Genomic DNA, 25,613 nt, shown 5'->3' with positions numbered 1-25,613 from the left:
GAAGATCATAATCAAAGAGTAGTTATCAAGGATTTGCTGTTAAATGGGAAGGACGTATCTAGGGCAGAGGTGGGCAAACTACAGCCTGCAGGCCACATCCGGCCTGCGGGACTCTCCTGCCCAGCCCCTGAGCACCTGGCCTGGGAGGCTAGCCCCCGGCTCCTGCCCTGCTGTTCCCCCTTCCCCGCAGCCTCAGCTCACTCTGCCGTTGGCGCAATGCTCTGGGCGGCGGGGTTGCGAGCTTCTGGGGCAGCGCAGCTGCAGAGCCTGGCCTGACCCGGTGCTCTGTGCTGCATGGTGGCGTGGCTGGCTCCAGCCAGGCGGCACAGCTGTAGCGCCGCCAGCCACCGGTGCTCCAGGCAACGCGGTAAGGAGACAGGGAGCGGGGGGGTTGGATAGAGGGCAGCGGAGTTCAGAGGGGGTGGTCAGAGGGTGGGGAACAGGGGGGGTTGAATGGGGCAAGGATCCCAGTGGGGGCAAAAGGAGGGGGGGTTGCATGGGGCGGTGGGGAGCAGTCAGGGGCAGGGGCTCTGGGGGCTGTCAGGGGACAGGGAGAAGGGGTGGTTGGATGGGGCAGGGGTCCCGGGAGGGCAGTCAGGAATGAAAGGGGTTGGATGGGGCAGAAGGGGGCAGTCAGGGGCAGGGGTTCCGGGGGTGCTCGGGGGACACGGAGCAGGGGGGTGGATGGGGCGCAGGTCCTGGGGGGGCTGTCAGGGAACAGGGGGGGTTGGATGGGTCAGGAGTCCCAGGAGTGGTCAGGGGGAAGAAGCGGGGGGGGGGGGGGGTAGGGGGCGGGGGCCAGGTCACGCCTGGCTTTTGGGAAGGCACAGCCTCCCCTAACTGGCCCTCCATACAATTTCCGAAACCCAATGTGGCCCTCAGGCCAAAAAGTTTGCCCACCCCTGATCTAGGGGGAAATCCTGCAGGGTCAGTCCTGGATCCAGTGCTGTTCAATATTTTCATTAATGGCTTGGACAATGGTGTGGAAGGTGTGCTTATAAAATTGGCAGATGACACCAACGTTAGAGAGGGTGCAAGTACTTGGGAAGACAGGATTCAAAACAACCTTGACAAGTTGGAGAATTGGTCTGAAATCAATATGATATTGAATAAAGACAAGTACAAGGAAGGGAAAAAATCAAATGCACAACTACAAAATAGGAATAACTGCTAAGGTGGCAGTACCGCTGAAAAGGATCTGGGGGTTACAGTCGGTCACAAATTGAATATGAGTCAACAATGCAATCAGCTGCAAAAAAAGCTAACATAATTCTGGGATGTATTAATAGAAGTGTCATATGTAAGAGGAGGAGGTAATTGTCCCACTCTGTGTGGCTCTGGTGAGGTCTCAAAAGTAGTAGTGTGTCCAATTCTGGGAGATGCTCTTTAGGAAAGATGTGGACAAATTGAGAAGAGGGTCCAGAAGAGAGCAACAAAAGTCATAAAACGTTTAGAAACCCTTACCTATTAGAAAAGGTTAAAAAATTGGGCATGTTTAATCCTGAGATAAGACTGAGAGGGGACCTGATAACAGTCTTTAAATATGTTGAGGGCTGTTACAAAGAGGATAGGGTGATCCATTGTTCTCCGTGTCCACTGAAGGTAGGACAAGAAGTAATGGGCTTAATCTGCAGCAAGGGAGCTTTAGGTTCGATATTAACTACCCTTCTAATTAGAAAGGTTTTCCTAAATTCTGGAATAAGCCTACACAAGGTAGGTTATGAAATCCCTATCACTGGAGATTTTTCAGAATAGGCTGGACAAATGCTGGTCAGGGGATTGTCTAGGTTTACTTGGTTCTTCCTCAGTGTAGGGGGCTGGCCTTTATGGCCTCTTGATGTCCTTTCCAGCCCTACATGTCTACAATTCTATGACCTCTTTTGAGATTTATCAATCAGTTGGTAAAAAAAATTACTTCATTTAATGATTTTATTATAAATAGCATTTGTAAGATGATAAAAGGATTTGGTGCATAGACAAGGGGGGAATTTCAGATGAAAATAAATATGGTTTATTCGTAGCACCAATAAAAATAATGGAACAACAGTATTCTTGAAAACAATCAAGGGATACCCAGAAAAGTGTTCTGAATTGATATTTTACGCCCTCTCCCTGCATCTTGGGAAATTGTTCCAATGGTTACTTACTCTCACTGTTTAAAAAGTATGCCTTATTTCCCATTTGAATTTGTCTAGCTTCAACTTCCAGCCATTGGACTGCGTTATACCTTTCTCTGCTAGTCTAAAGAGCCCATTGTTATACTGGAGCTGATGCAACCAGGCAAGAACTGCCCCACTAACATTTGAGTGAAATGGAAAGGAAAGATAAATGACATAGTAATGCAGATGAGTGGCTTGTATCAACTTCTGCTGTCTCATACCAGGTATATACTTAAAGGGTCCTTTGAAGCAAGGGAGATTCTGGTTAGATATTAGGAAGAACTTTCTGCCTACAAGGTAAGCACTGGAACAGGCTACCTAAGGTGACTGTGGAATCCTCATCATCTGATCTTATTAAAAACAGGTTAGACAAACATCTCTCAAGGATGGGCAAGGTATGTTTAGTCCTGTCTTGGGTTGGGGTGCATGGACTAGATTACCTTGTGAGGGCCCTTCCACCCCTACAGTTCTATGATTCTAAAATGGGAAGGAGGTTCTTGTGAGGAACTATAGTTTCATTTATGATCAAATACAAGTCAGTCCCTGCAGAAAAAGCGCCATTTCAGAACAGAACCAGAGAATGAATGGCCTCCCGCCACTTAAATAAGAGAGAGAAAGAACATGAGTGGAAGCTTGAAAGGATGTAGGTGTGAGTTGTGACATAACACTTTGTATTAACTCAATTTGTCAGTAATTTACAGTAGAACCTATGCAGGCGCTGGAAGCAAAATTGGTTGTCCCTTGCAATAGCAGCTAGTCAATGTGTTATTACTGTCCAATAATAAGAGGCAAACCAAATGACCCATTGAAATCAATTCTTATTAAGGGTCCCATCTTGGTGCTACAGATTGGAACCTCACTGAGACATTCAACAGGAGAGGAGCTGACAAGGTATTGGCCACTAACAGCTTTGACTAATTATAAAAGGTTACATGTTATTCAAATGGCTTAGACAGAAGACAGCAATAAGAGCAACCTTTAAGAGCGAGAAGCAGTTAAAATGATGTAAAATTGTGCCGCTGATAGTCCAAAAATATACAGTTCTAACCCTTTGTTTTAGACATTGTTCAGACTAAACATTGCACCCAAAGGCTTGGATGCTCCAAACTCCTAACAAAGTGAATGAGGGTGCTGGGAATGTTGGAGCACAGCCTTTGTGCAATTTTCTTACCATACGTTCAAACATAGTATCAGATCTATACGTTAGCTTAATATTGCCTTCAATGGGAATTTCAGGTGTGCAAGATCTCGCCCTAGATGGGGAACTGCAAATTTTCAATTAAAACAAAAAAATTTTTTGTATGAAACCACATAGTTTTCACAGTGGATGAGGTGCTACTGGTATGTTTAATCATCTCAGTTTGACTATCAGTGCTATGCCATAAAGAAGACCAAGCAGAAAAGAGGAGGAATCACAAATATTACAGTAACTACATTTTTCTAATCCACCTCTTTCATAAATAAAGTTGTTAGCATATAATAAAAAATTGTGTATCTCAAAGTGGGATAATTTCTATATAAATGTACACAGATGGCGTTATTACCGCCCAGTGTAACCGACTAAAATAATATTAACAAAAATGTGTAAGGTGGTCAGAGATGAGACTTGAACTTCTACCAATAATGGATAGGCACATTTTCTTTGTTCAGGTCAGTTGTTTCTGCTTTACATTTGACCAGAGTTGTTCACATGAATTTCCAAATAATTTAGTCTGAGCATGTCCACCTCTCTCTGGTTATAATGTAATCAAAATCTGTTCTCCATTTTCAAGGCCGTGCTTTCATATTGAAGCTAAAACTTTTGAAAAGTCATTTTATTGTATGTTTAACATGTACAATAATCATTTTCACACAATTTTCTGTTTTCATTAGCAAAAAGATGTTAGCTTCTATTTTTCACACTCACTCCAAATACTGGGTGATAAGAATGACATGATGGAACTGTTTTAATCAATTCATAATGATGAAAAAGATATGCAATAATTATCTGGTAACATCTTGTTTCTAAGATCATTGCTGAATACTTTATGTACAGGTTGGAAAGTGTCTCCAAATATTTTCCATAATGAAAATGAGTTCTACTAAATTGTGCATCATACAATCTGCTAATTAACCAAGGGCTACATTTAAAAATGCTGTTTGGTCTGACTGCCACTGACAACTGTCATGACAAAAAACAGGTGCATGTGTACTACCATGCATCTCGTGTTTGCAGTAGAATACTATAGATCACAGATGCAAGCATTATTCATATTATGATTGGTTTTAAAACTACAATGCAAAGCACAGTTAAAACGCAGTATACAGCATAAATGATGCAATTCTGAGCTGATGTGTTTACGGCAGTCTTACATAGTCTAATGTATGTACAAACTGATATTACATTAAAAGAGTGTAATGCAACAGAAAATAATTTTGCACACTGTTTAACTCCACCTCCCATAGATACTTTTCTCCGTATTGTTCAAACAGTTGTATCTAGGCAGCTGTCAATCACAGAAGATTCATTATTAAAAAGCAGATGGTAAATGCACGTGGTCAGGCGGAAGATTGGCTTGTTTCTTGGTGCTGTGACTCTTTAGATAGAGCTGTAATCTCTTCTGATTTCATTGCGTCAGACAGGAAGCTGAGCTCATTACATAGTGTCTCATACCTGAAAGCCATTCGGATCTGTGCCACATTTGTCTTTCGAATATCATTTCCTTCGGGCCCTTCTTTATAATAATTTACCCCTAAGAATTTTTGTTTTTCCTGTGAACAAAATAAAGTTTAAAGCATTATGGAAAAGTCAGTTTTAAATTACTTTGATTTTTTTTTTTTTTTTTTTACTGCAAGTAAAAGCATCTTTTTAAGTGAATGGCACTGAGGATAAGTGAAAAGAAACCACAATGAGCTGGACATGTAATTTATGATGTTTAGCCATTCACCTTCTTTTTATGTAGGTAGCTTGCTTGTATTATGTTGCTTTGCCAATGCAGTTCAATGCTGGTTGGTTCAACCAAGATATGCTTTTTTCCTATCTGTTTTTTCCATTTCTCCTGAATTATCTTTTACTTAAAGTTAGAATCCTTTAAAAAGTTAATGCTAAAAAGTTAACGTTAGCCTCAGCAGAGTTCTTCAGTCTTATGAGCTGGTTTTCACAATAGCTTTCTATCGGAGCAGAACACATGACATGCTCATATGTGTATTTGTTTCTTCTATTAGTTGTGATAGTAAAGCTGCTCTGTTACAGCCTGACCCAAAACCCACTGAAGTTAATGGGAAGACCCATTGGTTTTGTTGGGCTTTGCATCAGGAACTTACCACCTCTGGAGTTTGAGTTTAAGGAGAGAGATTTAGATACCCTTGGCAAGTTGCCATTTCTTTATTTCTTGGGGGGAAATGGATGACAGTGGTCACATCAGACCACCAGAAGATGCAAGCAAGAATGGCAGTAGAATATGCACCACAGAGACATTCCTGTGCCAGCTTCTCAAAGGGATGCTCCAAAGAGATAGAGATACCTACTTAGAAAAGATGAAGTAGCTTCTCTAAAATAGCTTTTATGGAGAGAAATTCATAGATTTTAAGGCTTGAAGGGACCATTAGATCATCTAGTCTGACTTGCTGTATAAAACAAAGGACATAGAATTTCACCCACTTACCCCTGCAATTAACCCCAATAACTTTTGTTGATTAAAGTAAGTCTTCCAGAGAGGAATCCAGTCTTGATTTACAGAGACAATCCCCACCTGAATCAACTACTTCGTTCACATTAGGATAGTCAACAGTAAAAAGAAAGGTTTAAGGAAGAAAAGTGAATGACTGAATATATGTATGGACACAGTGTCTTTGTTTGCTTTGAGAATCTCAAAACAAGGCTGGTAAGCAAAAGATGACAGTTTAATACTTTTGTGGGGTAATGACTGCATAGCAAAGAGCAAGTAAATAGTATCTGAACCTATGCCTGGAGGTGGGGAGAAATTAAAGCTATATCCTTTGCCCTTCAGATAATACGAATACTATTGTCTGCATCTGGCTGGAGATAATTAATCACCAGTTCTGCAAGTGACTTGCTATTTATTGCTTTTGTCAATGGAACAGAAAATAGTTATTAGGCTCAACATTCCACCAAGCTCAATGTCCAGTCTAATAAGATTGCTCCATGGTTGTCATATATCCGGTTACCTATGGTGATGGGTATTCATGTTTGAAATGGCTGGGTTTGTCTCTTCCAAACACTTTACACTGGAATCATGATAAAACCCTGGTATCTTTTTCCTACATACTGTCTATTTCAAGAAAAAACTGAAGAATTTGTCATGTCCACAGAGTTAAGTCCATGGTCCACCTGCTACTGTTTACTCTATTTAAATTTAGACAGCATACTGACTTTTTATAAGATGTTTTATATCCCTGGTAATTTTTGTTAAAGAACTAAACAGGAACTGTGTAGGATTGTTTTAGACTTAGTGCCAGATTTTCAAGAACCCAGCGCACATAACTGGGGCCAGGTTTACGGAAGAGCTCAGTTCCCATATAGTGACCAAATTACCGACAAGGTTGCAAATTTTAGCAGTGATTTCTGCAGTGTGATGTTCACCTGTCTTATGAAGAACTAGATTGAGACCATAAATCTATTTCACATATACTACTAGACAACTCAGACTGTAATGAACTCAGCACAGATCAGTAGGAAGCAAAAGTCAAATCAGTGACAATCTATTACATTAAAGTCTTTGTATCCCAGCATCAATCCCCGGAGAAATCCAAGCATGTATACATGTTAAATGTAACTGCCTGCTCCCAGGAGATGATATGAAAATGAGATATCCTATCTCTTGAGGTTAATCTGGGAAGCAAAGTTATTTGCATACATACATACTATATGCTCAGCAAAGTAACTCCAGGAGATGCAGCATCTCTGTCTTGATGCTCCTTGAAGCCAGAGGTATTTCACACACACCAGTCATTTCATAGTCCAAAAAAATTTCATTAAATCGTTGCATACCTTTATATTCATAAAAAGTCCAAGCAATGACAACATGTGTCTTGCAACAAACCAAATTTACCTTATGTGATAATCCACTTTGTAGTACGCTGTTTCTTGCTAGTTCACATGAGTCACACGTGCTCAGTTTCCACACTTGAGCTGCTATGGCATATTCCTCCATAAGTGCTTCCTGTACCATCAAAAATACGATTTGTTAGGCTATACCCTATTTAGTAATTGTGTTTGATATGTAATCATTTCCTATTATTAAACAATTTTGTTAGATGGACACAATTCAAGTTTTTAGGCTTTAAACTCAATTACTGGAGACTGAACGTTTTGTCTATTTCAAGATGCCTGAGAAAGATTGATTAATTCAAATTCATAGGAATTGGCATCCAAATCCTTTAGGTTGCTTTGCGAATTTCAGTCTAAATGCTTGATAAATACACCAAGAAAGTTTCTCTCTTCTGATCTGACACTTTTGAATGCAACAAGGAGGCAGATACTGGCCACCTGAGAATTCCTCCAACAGTGGGTAGCTCTCAACTGGTGTAAAATTTGTGCAGCAAGGTCCGGCGCAAACTGCTCCCTATTGTAGGCACATTGCAGAGGGGGAGGGGCAGGGCAGAGTGAAGCAGACTAGAGCACTGCTGATCCTCAGATGGCAAAAGTTAGAGCTGCCAACAGGCTGCTCCAATTCACACTGGGGTTGAGGTCAGTGTAGACCAGCCCACAGAATCAGGGAGTTGTAACCAGTTTCCAGGCACTCTCTCCTCTCCTGCACTGAGTGGAACTCGGAGCAGGAGAGCATCAAGCCCAGTACATTAAATGAACAGTTTGTAGTTTATCTTCAGAGATCTCAAATGACATTTTTTTCAGCAAGCTTCAACCACATTCATTAGAAAGGAAACAGGTCTTCCCTGGCACCCCACCTCTAAAACATTGCTTATCAAGACACTAACATGGGAGCGCTCCATCCTCTTGAGCTTCCTCTGTACTTGAGGAGCCAGTGGCTGGAAGAGGCAGGATTACAAACAAAATGTAATTTGGCAATTAGTCATTTCCCCATGAAATCTAACAGTTTTCAGAGGAGTGGGAATGAGGGGGGACATTGACTGAGAGGTGTGTAAGGACATAAGGTGTCACATACTATGCCATGAGAAATAAAGTGTTTCAGGCCACTTTGGCACTGTTAACAAATTCACCTTAAAGAAAAAGGTTTTCAGTTGTGCTTACCTTTGTATAATGGAATTGCATAGGATCATCTGTAGAGAGAGAAATGTGAAGTCCCTTATGTAGAAATTCCCGTAGTGGATTTTTTGAATACTCAAGGAATAGGCTATTGTTGCTAAGTGGAGACATGGCAATGGGAATTTGTGCAAGATAATAAAGATACTGAAGAACTGGACTCTGTACAAAAACAATAAAGATATTCATTATTTAATGGCCCTGTGAGATAACAGGAAAGGAGGTTTTCAATCAGAGGAAATGGAAACAGCCTCATTGAATATGATTGTGGAAGGATTATGACCAGAAAAACTGAAGTCTGCACTGAAGTGACTTTTTGCACAGATTTTTTTCAATATTTTCTAAATGCCATTATTTCTTTTTTTTTAAAGCAACAAATATTCTACATGTTGGATGCACTGAGACAGTATTCTCATTAAAACACAATTATTAATTATTTAGAGCCTAGTGATCGAACATGATTCTGTCGGAGAGCTCTGTTCCATACTAACAGAGTCCCTACCAAAAAGAACTTAAATTCAGATGCACCACAGGTACATTAGAGAACACTAGTTATATCCAAAACACACCACAGAACAGATCAGTTTGGTGGTGGTAGTGGGGGGTGGGGTTGTTAAAGAACCAAAGGAAGGAGCTTTCATTTAGCTGAGGGTATAAATATGGGTGCACATGTAATGTATTCAGAATCTAGGGGATTCATTCTCATCTGTATTCATGACTATTTTTGGCTTGTAATCTAACTAGTATACATGACACAAGCCTGCACCACACTTATCAGCTCTGCCAGGTTTATTCCATTCTTGGTCGTACAAGAATAGAGCTGACAGGCTAAAGAGAAGAACAGCATAATGTAGTGAGTATGTACAAACTATAGCACACTGCCTGGGTCTAATTTTAGGACTATCAGTCTTAATAGAGACTTAATAGTGATATGACTTCAGGTCAAAATTTTCAGTTTAGGTACCTAACATTAGACACCCAAATCTATACCCATATTTAGGCATCTAAGTTAGTGGGTTGATTTTCACAGAACCTAAGTACTAGCAGTTCCCACTGATTTCAATTATGTTCTGAATTTTTTAAATAACTTGTTTCAGATGCCAAATTACAGGAGGACTAGACTGGGGGAGGGGCAGAATGCCAAAATGTCAATATTTCAGCAAAAATTCTAGAACTGAAACTTTTTGGCCAAAACCAAAAATTTTGATTCAAATATTGTACCATGGTGCCTCATTCCTTCATTCTTCAATATGGGCCAGGTTCCCTGGCTAGACTATATCTCCCAGGATGCACCACGGCTCCCATCTTGCTGAACCATTGCAGGACATCACCGAAATCTCCGGCTGCCATCATGGGAGATGTGGCTTGGCTTGGGAACTTATCTCAAAAGAGACTGCAGGGCCTGAGGCACCCAAACCACAACTTCCATGAAGCATTACAGTGGCGTTTCCAAGTTGAAAGATTTCAACTTGGGTTTTTTCAACAAAAAATTGAAATATCCATGGAAAGCTTACGCTTTGCATAAAAAAATGTGTTTTGTCAAAAACCCAATTTTCCATCAAAAATCCATTTCAATCAAAAATTTTCAACCAGCCTTAGGGAACCATTTTGTGGGGAGATGAAAGCAATTCTTCCTAATCTTAGAATAGTAATAAGAGATTAACTTTTAATTCAAAGAATTTACACACGAACTATGGAGGGATTCTTATTTCAGTCTTCCTAAGTAAATCACCATTTAAAAGAAGATGTATTTTTACCAGAATGACTACTGACTTGATACAAATCTGCCACCCGGTGGCCAATTATTTTCACAAAGATTTTCTTAATGGATGAAAGCCTGGCCCCCACTGACATCAGTGGGAATTTTGCCATTTACTTCAGTGTGGCCAGAATTTCATCTTCTATATTTGCCTAGATTCTTCAAGAGGGTGAGGGGTCGTGTAGAGGTGTTTTTATTAATTGGTAAGTCTGATGTGTTTGAGTTTTTTCAATAAACTAAGACTATGATAAATGAACAACAAGAGCAATACCTTCTTCAGGAGTAATCCATGAGAAATGTTGTCAGATGTCAGAAAGGCTGACACCAGATGAGTGACGGACCCAGCTTCTCCACAATGAGGGCGAAATAAGAAGGTACTCATGCCTCTTTCCCTGCAGAAATTAAAAATAAGTCCTACCCCAAGAATAACTGGTGTCTTTTCACCCATTTTGAATGTAAATGCCATTAATATCAATTGAAAAATATCCATAAAAATAACTAAACACATGAATGGGAAAACATATCTAAGAGTAATTATTTACTTCACTAGACTCAGATGTGCTTAAATTAAAATTTTTTGTGTCTTAACCTGGTACCATTTCTTCCATAAACCATAACAAACCCTGCACAGACTGAAATTACCTGCTAATCTTTGTAGATGCTCAAAACACAGAAAGGACTAAAAACATACATTTTTGGATTGGCTGAGTATAAAGAGGTTCTGGGATGTAATCTTAATTACAAGTCATACTCATAGAATCATTTGAGGGTGTATTTCATCTTTGTTGACTTTGCATATGCTATCAGGTTACTCAAAAATATGAAATGGTTTTGCAATGTTTGCTTCAAAGGCATTGAGCCTGCTGAGACTGGATTAACAGAGTACTGCTGACTCATTGAAGCAGATACGTCATTACCCCTGCCAAGATACCAGGAAGGTTAGCGTGGCTCTCTAGAGGGAGAGGCTGTAGGATGGCAACTGAGCAGTCTTGAGGTAGGAACGTCCAGTTACAGGCAAGCTTGAGTTGAACTTTATTGTATTTTTGTTAATTACTGTGGTAATAAAAGGAAACCCCAGTCAGAGGGTTATTTTGGAATCTACATCATATCTGAATTTTGTTTCAGAGTAGGTTGGGAAATATACCTCGTCACAATCTTCCGAACCATAATAAATCCCAAAGCTTGGGGGGGGGGGGAGAGGACTGTACACACGGAGAGAGAGAGAGAGAGAGAGAGCTATTTGTAATTTCTGAAGAGAAATAGTCCAGACAAGAAACAAGATGGTGAATGTGGGAGAAACAGGTGAAGCATTTTTAAATTTATAGTGGAAGGAAAGACTGTGTGTAGCAGACAGTCAGTCAACAAGTAGGCAGCCAGATGTTTGATATAAGTTCAAGGAGATTTTAAAAAGTTTTTATTGTCATTGTTTTTGTTGATTATATGGTGTAGTGAAAGTAAGAAATGTTTGGGGTTGGGAAGGGGGAATACTGTTTTGAATGTTACTAAGGAAATGCTTGAAGAAGATAAATTAAAATAATGCTAATGCTTTGTTAGTCTATAGCATCTGCCATGGGAGGATCCCAAAACACTTTACAAATGATAGTGAAACAAATCTCACAACACTTCTGTTAGTTAGGGAAATATTATTACACCAGTGCAGTAGATAAACAGGCACAGAGAGGTTAAGTGACTTCTTTAAGATCCATATACATCAAAATATGGTGTTGGCAATTTCTCTCTCTTCCCTTTTAATTATCTTCTGGAAATCACCTTTATGCGCATTCCAAACTTTAGCCTCTTCTCAGCCCTAAGGACAATGATAGTCAATTGGCCTATCCCAACAGATGAGACACCTTGCCTGGAGAGCATTAATTAAGTTAAAGCTAAAATACACAGTTCCCAGGAAAGGAAAGCTCTTATGCTTGATAAAGATTTTTCCAACTACTGTTAATTTCTCAAACCAAAGACTCCCGTAATTTTACCTATGGATGAGATTTCCATCTCTCTTGGTCTAGCTAAGGAGAACCACGGCCAAGCAACAGACAAGTGTAACTGCACCCTTTCTGTGCAGAGTACCTAATTGTCTCATATGTTAAATAGGAACTGTGATGTTGGCTTGCCAGGTGCCAACTCATGCCAAGGCCCAGGGCCTCTCTGAACACCGACAAATGCATAGCTGGCTTACCTGTGGGTTACTATAGTTAAAACAGATATTAGAGTTGTAAGAATGTGTTTAATGTTTAGACTTTATGGAATACTTGTAGGATGCTGCACATCATAATCCTACTTATAATATCTGTATCCCATGGTGTAAAGTTATATTGAGTGTTTGCATTGTAAACCTCTGTAATTATGTAACTCACTAAACAAGAAAAGACACATTAATTTAGTGTAAAGTGCTGGCCCTGCAGACAAGAGGGCCTTTGAAACCAAATGAGCCAAATGTTGATTGCCCTCCCCACTTTTATCAGACACCCACATTTGTTCCATCAGTTTGGACTCTGGGGAGAAGAGGATAAAAATCCTTGAGAAGAAGAAACTAGGTCTCTTTATGCTGTCTGAACTTTGAGGGGCAATGATTCCTAAACATAAGCAAGAGATCCCCATGCTGCTTGGCATGGGTCAGCCCAAAAGGACATACAGAGCTGCTTAATATAGAAGCTTATATTACCTTTTTAAATCAAAGACTAACTCATGTATGTGTGTTTCCTGTTTTAACCTTGTAAATAACTTTCATTTCTTTTCTCAGTTAATAAATCATTAGTTTGTTTGTTACAGGAGTAGCTACAGGTGTTGTCTTTGGTTTGAGATATGAGTACAATCGACCTGGGGTAAGTGCTTGGTCCTTTGGGACTGGGAATAACATGACTATTGTTGTGATTTTTGATGTAAAGTAACCATCTATCACATAGTCCAGCTTGCCTGGGTGGCAAGATAAACTGGCATGCCCAAGGGGACTATCTGTGACTCCATGGTAAAACTGTTACAGTGCTTTAGGAGTTCACAGTTGTTACTGGGTTGATAAAATCTAATTATAGAACATACCACCAGTTTGGGGTTTCTGTTCTGCTTTTTGACAGTCTGTCCTGAGGTTGGCACTGACGGTCGTGAGCCACTCCAGACAGTGTCACATGAACCAAAGAAGTGGAAAAACAAAATGTAGGTTTAAACCAGTTAGGAACAGCTTGGCTGTTGACCCAAAACCCTGAAAGTTCCAGAGGTCCAAAGGTTATATATTCCAGCCCAATTTAAAAACTGTTGATAGTGTTTGCCTGATAAACCAGAAACACATCTCTCTGAATAATCTGTCTGTTTCTCTAATGTCTCAAATACTGTAATAAGCCTGGAAAGATGTTAAGTGAAGAGTATTAGATATAATTAGGGCTGTCACTTAATTGCAGTTAATCCAAGCAATTAACAAAAAACAAATTAACTAGATTTAAAAAATATTTGCAATTCATTGTAGTTTTAATCATACTATTAAACAATAATAGAATATCAATTTAAATTTATTATAAATATTTTGGATGTTTTTCTACATTTTCAAATATACTGATTTCAGTTACAACACAATAAGTGTACAGGGCTCACTTTGTATTACAACAGTGCCATGTGAACGCTTGTTCCCACTTTCAGGTGACATTGCAAAAGCGAGCAGCATTATCTCCTGCAAATGTAAACAAACATGTTTGTCTTAGCAATTGGCTGAACAAAAAGTAGGACTTGTGGCTCCAAAGTTTTATTTTTTGAGTGCACTTATGTAAAAAAAATATTCTACATTTTTAAGTTGTACTTTCATGATAAAGAGATTGCACTACAGTACTTGTATGAGGTGAATTGAAAAAAACTATTTGTTTTGGTTGTTTGTTTTACAGTGCAAATATTTGTAATACAAAATAAATATAAAGTAAGCACTGTAAACTTTGTATTCTGTGTTGCAATTGAAATCAATATATTTGAAAACGTAGAAAAAAATCCAAAAATATTTATAATAAATTTAAATGTGTATTCTATTATTGTTTAACTGTGTGATTAAAACTGCGATTAATCACAACCATTTTTTAATCTCACTATTAATTGAGGGTTTTTTTATCATTTGACAGCCCTAGATATAATCAAAGAATGTATGGCTCATTTTCTATAGATTTAAAGATTGTAAGGGATTTTGTTTCATTTCTTTGAAAATGGTGGTTGCACCCTAGAAGTCGTAAGAATTGTATGGCACTAGAAGGAAAAAAGAATGTTGAAAGATATCTAGCCAGGGTATAATTTTAGAATATTAAGAGAAATTGCTTAAAGAGGGGGATCCCAATGAATAGTCAGGACAAATAATGAAATACAATCTATTAAATGAATTAAACCATCTGACTGAAGGAAGCATGAAAGAAATTTGTTATACACTGATGCCATCTACTGCAAATCAATGGAAGCATCAGAGAAACAGAGAGTCAGTGGGCAACTGACCAACAGAAATCAGAGGGTGGCTCCTTCCGAAGAGCCCTGAAATCAGGGTATACAAAACTGAGGTAATTGTATGGGACCCCAGAGTTTTTCGAGTAGAGTGTTAAACAGATCTCACTGAACTCCTCTCTCCTTCTCATTCAGGGTCACAAGACCAAAAGTTGACTGAATTTGCAAAGAAGCTGCAGAATCCTCAGTGTGATAAACATCTGGACCAGCTATGTAGAAAGGATTCTCTCTTATTTCAGGGTTAATAGGATAGGAAGTGGTTGACTTATTACCACACTTGTGGTTCATTAAGAATATTTAATCAATTGGCTACATATTAATCAACAATTAGGATTTCCTGTATCTTTGATAAAGGGCTGTGGTTGAGTCAAGATTTCAATGTTTTTATTATTAATACAATACAGCAGGGGTCGGCAATGTTTGGCACGCGGCTCGCCAGGGTAAGCACCCTACCGGGCCGGGCCAGTTTATTTACCTGCTGACGCGGCAGGTTCGGCCGATCGCGGCCCCCACTGGCCGCGGTTCGCTGTCCCGGGCCAATGGGGGCGGCGAGAAGCGGCACGGGCGAGGGATGTGCTGGCTGCGGCTTCCCGCCGACCCCATTGGCCCGGGACGGTGAACTGCGGCCAGTGGGGGCCGCAATCGGCCGAACCTGCCGCGTCAGCAGGTAAAAAAACTGGCCCGGCCCACCAGGGTGCTTACCCTGGTGAGCCGCGTGCCAAACGTTGCTGACCCCTGCAATACAGTATCTCTGAAATACTTGGTGGTAATAATTTACAATACGGGTAGAGTGGAAAAGACGTAGAGAACCATACTACAGAACAAGAAAGTACTGACAAACTTGTGGTACTGCATCACAGAGGAGCTATCTGGGGCACCCTAAACTCAGAAATACACCCTGAATAAAGGCCAGGTAAGCCACAGAGAGCCAACTGTGTTTTAAAGACACATTTTCGGTTGAAACAAATACTTACATTTTTTGTTGGTGGAGGTAAGTAAGTGTGAGTGCCATAATTTAAGTTATAGTATTTATCTGTCACCTAACAATCCCAGACACAATTCTAAATATTTTATTTGACTTCAAAACTGGACCTAAAAATGTTCTGAGTTTTAAAATAACAAAATCAAAACTGGGCATAAATTTAGACTGGGTCCAAGATGATTATTTTAATCCTCTCTACCCCATTTTTCCACCAAAGATAAACACAGAATGGTATGGAGGAAAATTACTACTTACTTTCTAAGGTTGTTGAGCACCATGATGTTGGCATACATGTAATACAAATAATAACTATATGGAGGATTCTTTTCACTGGTCCAGATCTCAGGGTTAGGACTTCTGTTAGAGAACATGTGGTCGGTATGTTTGGACTCATCATCAACACTGTCAAAGCCAGTCACCTATGAAAAGGGATTCATAGGAACCTTTTTTTTTTTTTTTGAATAAGCAAGTTTCAGAACTATCAATTCTAGTTTTATTATAATATTAAAATATCCACCTCCACCTGTAAGTACTTGCCCTCCTTCAGTCAGCAATCCTGCCACTCTGCTATTCTAGAGCATCGTTCCAAGATGCACAGGATGCAGAAGGCAGTTCTTCTGTGATGTGTGTCATAACAACTGAAGCAGCAGTTCTGCTCCATGGCTAGAACATTTGCTGGAAATTTTGGAACTGATCAGCTGCAGCTTTCAAAATTAAACTAATGTAATTATGTAGCTTTACATAATCCAAATTGGTATTAACATTTTGTGCATACTTTATTAAAGCTGAATCATCGATTTAGTAGCCCTTTCTCAACATGAAGGCAATTGACTGGACAAATTAAGAGCGTGAGGTGATATGGACATATATTAAGAAGCATAATTAGTGTTTTTCTTTGATTGTTGAAGGACCGCTATGGAGGTCTTTATTGTTTAAGGAACTGAGTTTTTTCAAATAACTTTTTATTCTGCAGGGAGCCAGCAAAAGGGGCTTTTGTGGTGCTTACCAGAGCTTGTTCTTGCTCTCTGCACTAGCATGAATGTAGATTCACTACTCTCTTCTACAGACAGGACTATTGGAAGGAGCCCTGTGCTGCTTCCAGGTTAAATAAATGGTGATTGCTTGTCAACACATTCTTACCTATATTTTTACTGAGGCATATGAGTGTTTAAAAAATATTAACAGCTATCTTCACAGAAGGGTTTTTATTAATAATGTCAGTGGCTTTCACCATCTCCCCTATACAGAAACTAAAAATCTAATTGTGAAGAGAGGATCCATTTGGAGTAAGGCACAGAAGAGTCATACATACTTACATATTTGAGGAAGAGGTGCAGCTCCCTGTGATCTTTGGGATTGATGGTTGCCTCAAACAGAGGTAAGAAGATGTTCTCTAACATTTCCCCAAAATTAGCCAGAAGATTTTTTGACCTAAATATGTCACTGAAAGAAGCAGATATACAACTGTAACTATTTTTCATTAATCAGCCAACTTTTTTCCTCAGAAAACATTTTAGGGTCATATTCTGTCTGGATTCAGAAATCCAAAGCATTTATCACATGGTTGGTGCTACACAAATATATATTTTGGGACCAGGGCTGTCCTTTATTTTCTTTGTTCTGTGTCTGTACAGAACCTAACACAATGGGGTCCTAGATGCTACTGCAGTGTCAGTAATAATAATAATAAATATCAGAGGGATAGCTGTGTTCATCTGTATCCACAGAAACAACGAGGAGTCTGGTGCACCTTAGAAACTAACAGATTTATTTGGGCATAAGCTTTCGTGGGTAAAAAACTCACTTCTTCAGATGCATGGTGTGAAAATTACAGATGCAGGCATATATTTATGTATATTTATATATATTTATTATATATTTATATATACGTATATTTATGCCTGCATCTGTAATTTTCACGCCATGCATCTGAAGAAGTGGGTTTTTTACCCACGAAAGCTTATGCCCAAATAAATCTGTTAGTCTTTAAGGTGCCACCAGACTCCTCATTGTTTTAATAATAATAAATGTTAGTGCCATGTATCCATCCTGAGAAATGTATCAATCATGAGAATAAGTAACCCATTTCCTTAAAGGAATCCAGGCACTGAAAGTGGAAAGGAGAGGTAATTGTGTTATTCAATTTTCCAAATGAAGCTATTGCAAAGGAAAGTAAAATGTTCTGTCACTTTGTAAAACTGAAGTTTCTCTTTTGATAGTCCCAGTTTGCATGACTATTGCAATGGTCATCCCCTGATTTATAATGTTGTGCAGGAAAGTTAAAGGAGAAGAACTCTCTCCCCAATGAGCAATATGCTCAGGGGTAGCTATGCTTTGCTGACAACTCCTCATACTAATTTTCCAGCTGCCTAAATTCAAAACACGCAATTCAGCCACCATCTACTATGACAAATATCTATGACAAAACTCATTAGTTACAGCATACATCGCTTAGTATAGTAGTCCCTAAGAATGCTAAAAGATTGGGTGAAAACTGATATTGATTTAATTTTGTAATTTATAATTTGTTTTGGTTGAAGTACCATGTTAATTGAATCAATTAGTCATGATCTTGCAGAAAACTCTCTGACACAAAGTTTGGAAAGCATTTCCCTCTCCTTATGCAGCATTTCTGGAATCAGATTCTGACTGTTTCAGTAATCAAAACTGTAAGTGATATTTTGACCTGCTTTTGATAAAAAATCTTTTCAACATTAAAAAAAAAGTCATTTGAGTTAGATGCTTGTAAATATTTTTGGAGGAAGTCACTAGTTTTGAAAAGCTTGAAGAAGAATAAACTTTAGTCCCACAAAGGAAACCTGCAGTATTGAAGCAGCCATGCAATTAGCCACAAGGAAAATTCCCAGATATTTTTATTTAAAAAAAAAAAAGAAAAAGAAAAGAAAGAAGTACAGAACAGCTGGTAAAGCTAAGGTGATAGTAGAAGAGAAAATGCGTCCCTTTGCAAGATTTTATTCTGTTCTCATTACCAATAACTCCTGCTTACTTACTAAATTCTGGGAACCTGAATTATCCAGCGTATGTTGGGTGAATAAACCTTGTGTTCAATGAACCATATTGCCAAATTCTGCCATTCATCTGGAGACCGCCCATAAATGGATAACCGAGGTTCCATATACTGGTATTTATTTTCTTCTAGCTCACGAGCTACTTCCTATTGGAGAACAACTTATTAATGTTTGCTTATGTAAGGACACAACATACCATGCACAGTTGGTGTTGTTTTTGTCTACCACACTTTTTTTCTCAGACCTGCTCTACAATGGAATGCAGCCGATCTGAGTCTAGCAACTGTTAAACATAAAAGGAATCTCTTGTCATTCCTGCTAAACTATCCCAGTTAGCATGCAGGAAGGAATGTCATTTAGTAGCTTACTTTGAAATCTTTAAAACAGTGTGGATTTAAATGCAACCTTTGGCTTCAGAGGGCCTTCCCTGTGCCTTGTGGAGTCACTTACACCACTATATCCTACATGTAATCAGAATGATAGCATTTTGCACCCCCTTTACACTGTTGTAAATGACTACACGGTGTGCAGGACAATGGAGAATCAGGCCCAGAATATGTATGTCAATTGCCTCCTGAAAAAGTTATGCTATTAGTTTTAGTCAAACACCTGTGTAGGTGTGGAAAGAAACTGAGTAATGCATATGCAGGTGGCCTCTCCTCCACACTATTTTGTTGCAAGAGGACTTTTGCAGAAATTGTGTATGTATACCATTCCTAGCTCCTCAGTCTTTAATTTCTAGTGCTGAGGGCTCCCTATCATGTCCTGAACCATAATGTTCTACCAGTGGCTGCTTCCCATTAATTTGTAACTGCACAAGATTGAGGAGGCTTGGAAAAGCCCAAGCTCCCCTGCAAGTTAGAGCATGTACAATTATACAGGAAACAGCAGGCAGTGACTGGCTCAACAGAGGTCTCAGTCTGGTAACTTGGTACAGCAGCCTGAAGCCTTTGGGAATCTCCGAACCACTGTACATACTGTAAATTACTTCTACAAAATACTGTGCCATTACAGCTGGAGAGATACAAATAAGGGGCATCACTTATGGGGCAAGGTAGGCAATCCCCATCCCCCCCCACCTTTTCATAGGTATATATGCTCCATTATGTCTTTCTCCCTCTCACACACACCACACACACACAGACCTTGCAGGATATGTAATCACCTTTTATGTTTCTATATGCTTACCACAACTTCCTCTCTCTCCTCCAGAATTTTTCTGAAATGATATCCCTGGTACAAATCTTATTTACCTTGACCATACGAGCAAAGTATTCACCACCAAGGTAGTTTTCAGTTTTCAGGTACAAGTCCCTTAGCTCACTGGCACCAACTGGATTGTACTTGGAGTTAAATTTATCAAACCGATGAAATGTTTGGCGACCCTGGAGGGAAAAAAAATCTCAGTATAGGTATCCAAATACTAGTGGTTAGGAAATACCTAACCATGTTATAAATCAAATTAATATATTTGTTTTCTACTAAGATTGTTTTCTAGCCACAAAACTGTTAGGAAAGAAACAGCCTAAGTTAAATCCTTGTTTACATGATAGTGACAAATAATTTAAGCACTGGTTTTTTTGGGTGTATTTTTTTTTTTTTAAATATCATTCAATGGATGCAGCAAAAAACTCTGTCCCTTCCCTTCCCTTCTCCCCAAGCAGTTTGCACTCATAGAGAGCTGATTTTTCTCTATTTTATTTGTTGAGGGAATAGACTTACAGCATGGACATCTAAAGAGTCTACAGTGAGGTCATAAGGATCCATGTGAAGGCTCTCAAACACTTGCTTTAAAGTCATCTTCTTGCCTTCTTTCTCTGCAACAATCCGATTTAACTCTGTTTTGTAAGTGCGCTTAATAAACTTCAGCAAATGTTTCTGATTCATGCAGGCAGCAGCGTGGATATGAGTATCAACCTGAAATAAAAAAACAGATTACTCTTGTTTAGCAGATAGTACATGCCCTTTATCTATCCAAGTACCTGTGTGTCATACAGAATTATAAAAATGTCACACAATATTTCTCTTTAGGAATCAGATGGCATGGGATATTACATCCCTCAAAATGTTTCCGCTCCTGGGTCCCAAGGGGTGAGGGAGAGGGGGAAGGGTTATATTAAATTAACATAGTGCTCAGTGAATATTTTTTTAAGGGTATTCTATTTTTCCACAATTTTAAACTAGAACATAAAAACCACTGATAGATTAAACTAAAGAGAGATGATAAAAAACCTGGAACTCTTAGGACAACATCCTGCCCCCCATCCCCAATGGAAGAGAAGTTGAGTAACAGGGTTGTACATGGATGATCTCTTTCCAGGGCTAAATAGAATCCTTCCCCTCACGCTGCAAAGTGGGAGCACTGCTGCTCCACAGGCATTCTGTGCAGTCTCAGGCATACTGCTGCCAGTACAATGCTGTAATCCTTCATTGTGTTGTAGAATAGCTGCTGGATCTGTGTAGTTGCGCGTGTCCTCTTTCCTCATCTGTTCCTCTCCCGCACCATTCCAGACTCTGTTGTGTGCTTCACTTGTGCGATCCCTTCCCTCCATACAGTGGAACGACAGTTCTACTGTTGTCAGGGATCTTCACGGTCACAGCAGAGCTTGGTGTGAGATGGGATTTGACCCGTAACTGATATTAAGAAAATGGCTTCACCTTTTGAGGACCCATTTTGTAATTTATATACCACCATATTATTGGATCCATTTATGAATCACTGATGTCTTTGAGCAGACTAGTAGGGTGGTTGTGGATTTCTTCTGACTTGAAGAGACTTATGGTCTTTAGCTGTTTGCTATTATGTGGCAAACAAACAGTAGCTCTGATATGCCTCTTCGACACACAAATAGCTGAGGCCATTTGAGAGAAAACACACAAGCCAAGCACTTTATTCAGAAGTACTCAGTAGTTTTCCAAGTTTCACTATAATGCAGTGATGCTGGCCTAACTGCAGGGCTAGAGTGTAGAGCTTCTTTAACCTCCTCTTGCAATGAGAGAAAATACAGAGGGCCACAGAGCTTGCTTCAGGGAATGCCCCTTCCATTTTGAGACCCTAGTTCTGCCTAGAAGTTTCAGAATGTCTTTGTTTTGGTTACAGAAACAAATACACTCAAAGGGTTTGCTTTCCAGAGATGCTAGGCAGCCACATCTCACTTCCATTGGAGCATCGGGTGCTCAGCATTTCTAACAATCAGACCCAAGAGCTTTACTGATGGACATAAAATAATCCATTTGGGGTTTTTCTGTTCAGAAGGAAAATAAACCAGCAATAAAATTAGCTCAGAAGTAAACTTGCAGGAAGGCCATCTATTTTACTCTTCATCAGGACTATTAGGCAAAATGACAGTCCATTCAAAAACTGTGCAAATGAGTAGGCAACTAGTAGTAGCAATTGCTATAACAGACTTGCAGTTAATGTCCCTGCCATTTATACCTTTCACACAATACAAATTATTCAATAGGAGGTGAAGCATACTGGGATCGGAAAACATTTTGATTTCCTGAGCTTTCTGACACTCCTCTCCTGCAGCACCCCAGGAATCGTAGGGAGCTTACATTCTTCTGTCCAGGAGATCATACTGCTACTGTGCCTTCTATGAAGACTACTTTGCAACATGCAACGTAACATATTCAAAGTAACAACTGGGGACTTTATTTTTCAGCTTTCTCCTTCAACTGCATGTGCAATACGTGGGGGTGCATCCAACTTGTACACACAATGACCCACTCCCCTTGCACTTAGGGCTCACTTGTGCATAACTGAACAAGGGAGCATAGAAGAGGGAAGGGAATTGGGAGTGTTCCCCAAATTGCCCCCTCCCCTTGTTTCCCTGGGCAGGAATTGGCCATAGTCTCCTTTGAAAGAGAAGTGCTGCTATAAGTACTTGAAAGGGGTTGAGTAGTAATGGGGTCAGAGCTCTACTGAACCCACCAGCAGAGCTGCACCCCATTAATGAAGTGGCAGAGTTGCTGTTCCAGAGTAGCACTTGGTGTGAACCTGCATGAGAAATTCTGGTTGATTCAATCCAAATTTCCCCTGGGGGCTTGTGAGGAGGTTTTCTTCCACACCACCTTCACCCTAGCTGGGCTGGTGTGAGATTGGGTCAATTAACCCTACAGGCTGTAGCTGCGGAGGAGTCAGGCTTGGCTGATAAGCACTAATTGAAGATGAAGCCCAGCTGGTTAGGAGCAGGCTGGGCTTCTATAAAGCCATGAGATTGACTGTAGAAGACAGTTGCAAAGAGAGGATCCAGTTGTCCTCTGGGCACAGGAAGGTAGGTAGGAAGAAATCCATAAGGGCACAAAAGCCATAGGATCCGGTCTGTGGCAGAAGAGGTTTACCCAGAGGAGTTGTGGGAATGAAAGCCCATGGAAGGTAAACATACCTAGCTATCACCTCTTCAGTCAGCATAGGTAATGTCTGGGCTGGAGCACTGTAGTGGCTCAGCAGTAGCTGTGCCACTATAGTATTTTAAGTGTAGATATGCCCTAAGTTAAGTGTAGAGCTGTTGAGTGTCTATGCTTATACTCTGACAAGCATAATGATGTAAGCAACAAAGCTATTTTTACTGCTTTAAATACAGGGGTGTTTATTGTGCATTTAGCTGTGTATTATAGACCTCTCTGAATAGGAACTAACTTTCTGCTGTATGCTACATCACCTCAATTACCCATATAAAGTAACCACCTAGTTCAATATTGATCAGTACATGGCACATTTAGGGCCAATTGCTATCCGGCTTCTTTAGTTGCCCTATTATTTCCTGGCACATCCATTTGCTCATGAAAACTCCCCACATCTTCATGCACAAGCTGAGTGTGTATTTATGCAAATACAACATCTGCATTTGTAGACTGCCTGTGGGCGGGCAGGCCTGTGTGTGTGTGTGTGTGTGTGTGTGTGCGCCCGCACCAGGGCTCATGCTGGAAGGATTGCAGAAGAGATATATTGTAATCAGAGCCATGTTGGGGTTCACTCACCCCTAGGGCACCCCCTTGTGGCTAGGTCTAGGGATCAGCTCTCATGCTGTATAGTGCCCCCTTCTGTTGCTCACTGGGCCTGCAGGCCCTCTCGCTCTCCAGGACTCCGCATACTCTCTGTGATTCAGCCCTCTGGCTAGGCCGCTATATAGTCGCCCCCTCCACTCTGCTTCTGGGGTATCACAGTCTCTGTGGACCAGCTATCTGCCTCATATCTCTAACAATCCTATGCCACTTCCCATCTGCTACTCCAGGTTCTAGCCCCAGGGACCCTACAATCAGCAGGCAAGGTCTACACCAGGGGTAGGCAACCTATGGCACGTGCGCCAAAGGCGGCACACGAGCTGATTTTCAGTGGCACTCACATTGCCTGGGTCCTGGCCACCAGTCCGGGGGGCTCTGCATTTTAATTTAATTTTAAATGAAGCTTCTTAAACATTTTAAAACCTTATTTACTTTACACACAACAATAGTTTAGTTATGTTATAGACTTACAGAAAGAGACCTTCTAAAAAAATGTTAAAATGTATTACTGGCATGAGAAACCTTAAATCAGAGTGAATAAATGAAGACTCGGCACACCACTTCTGAAAGGTTGCCGACCCCTGGTCTACACAGTCTCAACCTTTGCTGCGCTTTCTGTGGGAAGCACTGTCTACGTCAGCTCAGCATAGCTATTTCTCTCAGGGACATAAATTCATAGTGTAGACCAGCCCTTACAGATGCTCAGGGTGTTGAAAGATTTTGATTCTGGACATAGGAACCATGTTCACTGTCAATATTCTCTTGACCAATGAAATACTAGAAACTAGTTGGTTTGGCTGATTCACTAAGTGCCTCAGGTACAGTTAATAGATACAGTATGTGACCTAACTTCCAGGGAAAACAGTTAAACATAAAATCCAACCTTTAGCAAACCTGAGTAGAGTGTAGAATGCAACTCCCAGATGCTGTAGAACTAGAGGGGACTCAACCTCTTGTAATTCATAAACCTTGTAGATAACCATTCCCTCCTTTTCAACCCAAAAATGAACACACTTTTGTTGAAGGAAAAGACTGGAAGCTTATTTATTTGCTGTCAAAGATCGTGACCGATCAGCAATTGAAGCTTCTTTAAAGTCACTCTACTCAGAAACAATTGTTTTCTCTCAACAATACATGGGTGATTCAAGAGGATCATGTAATGCCTCAAAGGTGTTCTCACTACTCTGCCACAGATGCCACCATATCTGAGTTAAGATCAGGAAGCTTATTCCCAGGGAAACATGACTCCACTCATTTTCTAAATCTATTCATTACCCAGTAGTGTGATCACTTTCCTGGTACCTCTGTCACTATTTCTGCCAGACAACTGCAGATTCTCTGGCTACCTTCCTGAAATATACCCAATAAATTTTGACCTCCATGAATGTGGCAAACTAACACAACAACATTTATTTGCGTATAATGCAGTCCTGAGCTTCTGGAATGTACTTGGAAAAGTGATCCATATACTGTACTACATAATTTATTAGCACACATTTATGCACACTGACAATTCAAAGTCTGAAGATGGAAATCAACTTGGATAAACCAGCTAAAAACAGAAACCTGAGTAAATATGTCCTCATATATGATTTTGACTGGAGTTGTGCAAGAGTTTGTCTTTGAATGCAGCATAAGTTGTTTTGTAGTGCTGTATGATCAACCCATCCTCACCGCTCCACAAATTTGGCTTTATTTGAAATTTCATCACAATGGCTACATTTTCATATGCTTATGGTAAAAATAACTGTGTACATTACTTTTCCATTATGAAAGAAATCATTGCTCAAAAATGGAAGCCCATTTTCACTCAGATAGGGGTCTGTGTGTGTGTACAAAAATTGCAAAACTAGGCTCCTTTTTGAGGAGTTCTTGATACGGTGCCCAAAGTGTGCTAAGGGTTCTATAGACAGATCTAACAAGAAGTCCCTGCCCCAAAGACCTTATACATTCTACCTTAATTACATCACATACAGACAATAGA

The 25,613-nt window shown here is 40.0% G+C and overlaps 1 protein-coding gene across 5 annotated transcripts in view; it reads right to left on the bottom strand.

Moving 5' to 3' along the window:
• Positions 1–3,068: 3,068 nt before the first annotated feature.
• Positions 3,069–25,613, bottom strand: part of AMPD3 (adenosine monophosphate deaminase 3) — a 52,339-nt gene continuing 29,794 nt past the window's right edge. For all 5 annotated transcript variants that reach the window (XM_024196699.2, XM_024196707.2, XM_024196724.3 and 2 more), the window contains exons 7-15: positions 20,345–20,539; positions 19,876–20,007; positions 18,605–18,768; positions 16,910–17,036; positions 15,849–16,012; positions 10,413–10,533; positions 8,371–8,544; positions 7,211–7,321; positions 3,069–4,910 (exon numbers count right to left, since the gene is read on the bottom strand). In XM_024196699.2, the coding sequence (XP_024052467.1) occupies positions 4,698–4,910; positions 7,211–7,321; positions 8,371–8,544; positions 10,413–10,533; positions 15,849–16,012; positions 16,910–17,036; positions 18,605–18,768; positions 19,876–20,007; positions 20,345–20,539 (1,401 nt within the window). In that variant the 3' untranslated portion in view covers positions 3,069–4,697. The remainder of the gene's footprint in view (positions 4,911–7,210; positions 7,322–8,370; positions 8,545–10,412; positions 10,534–15,848; positions 16,013–16,909; positions 17,037–18,604; positions 18,769–19,875; positions 20,008–20,344; positions 20,540–25,613) is intronic.

Source organism: Terrapene carolina, unplaced genomic scaffold (genome assembly GCF_002925995.2).
Source record: "Terrapene carolina triunguis isolate 2854851 unplaced genomic scaffold, T_m_triunguis-2.0 Scaffold96, whole genome shotgun sequence".
Lineage (NCBI taxonomy): Eukaryota > Metazoa > Chordata > Testudines > Emydidae > Terrapene > Terrapene triunguis.
Note: the sequence above shows the minus strand (reverse complement) of the source record. Positions and strands in the feature narration are given on the sequence as shown.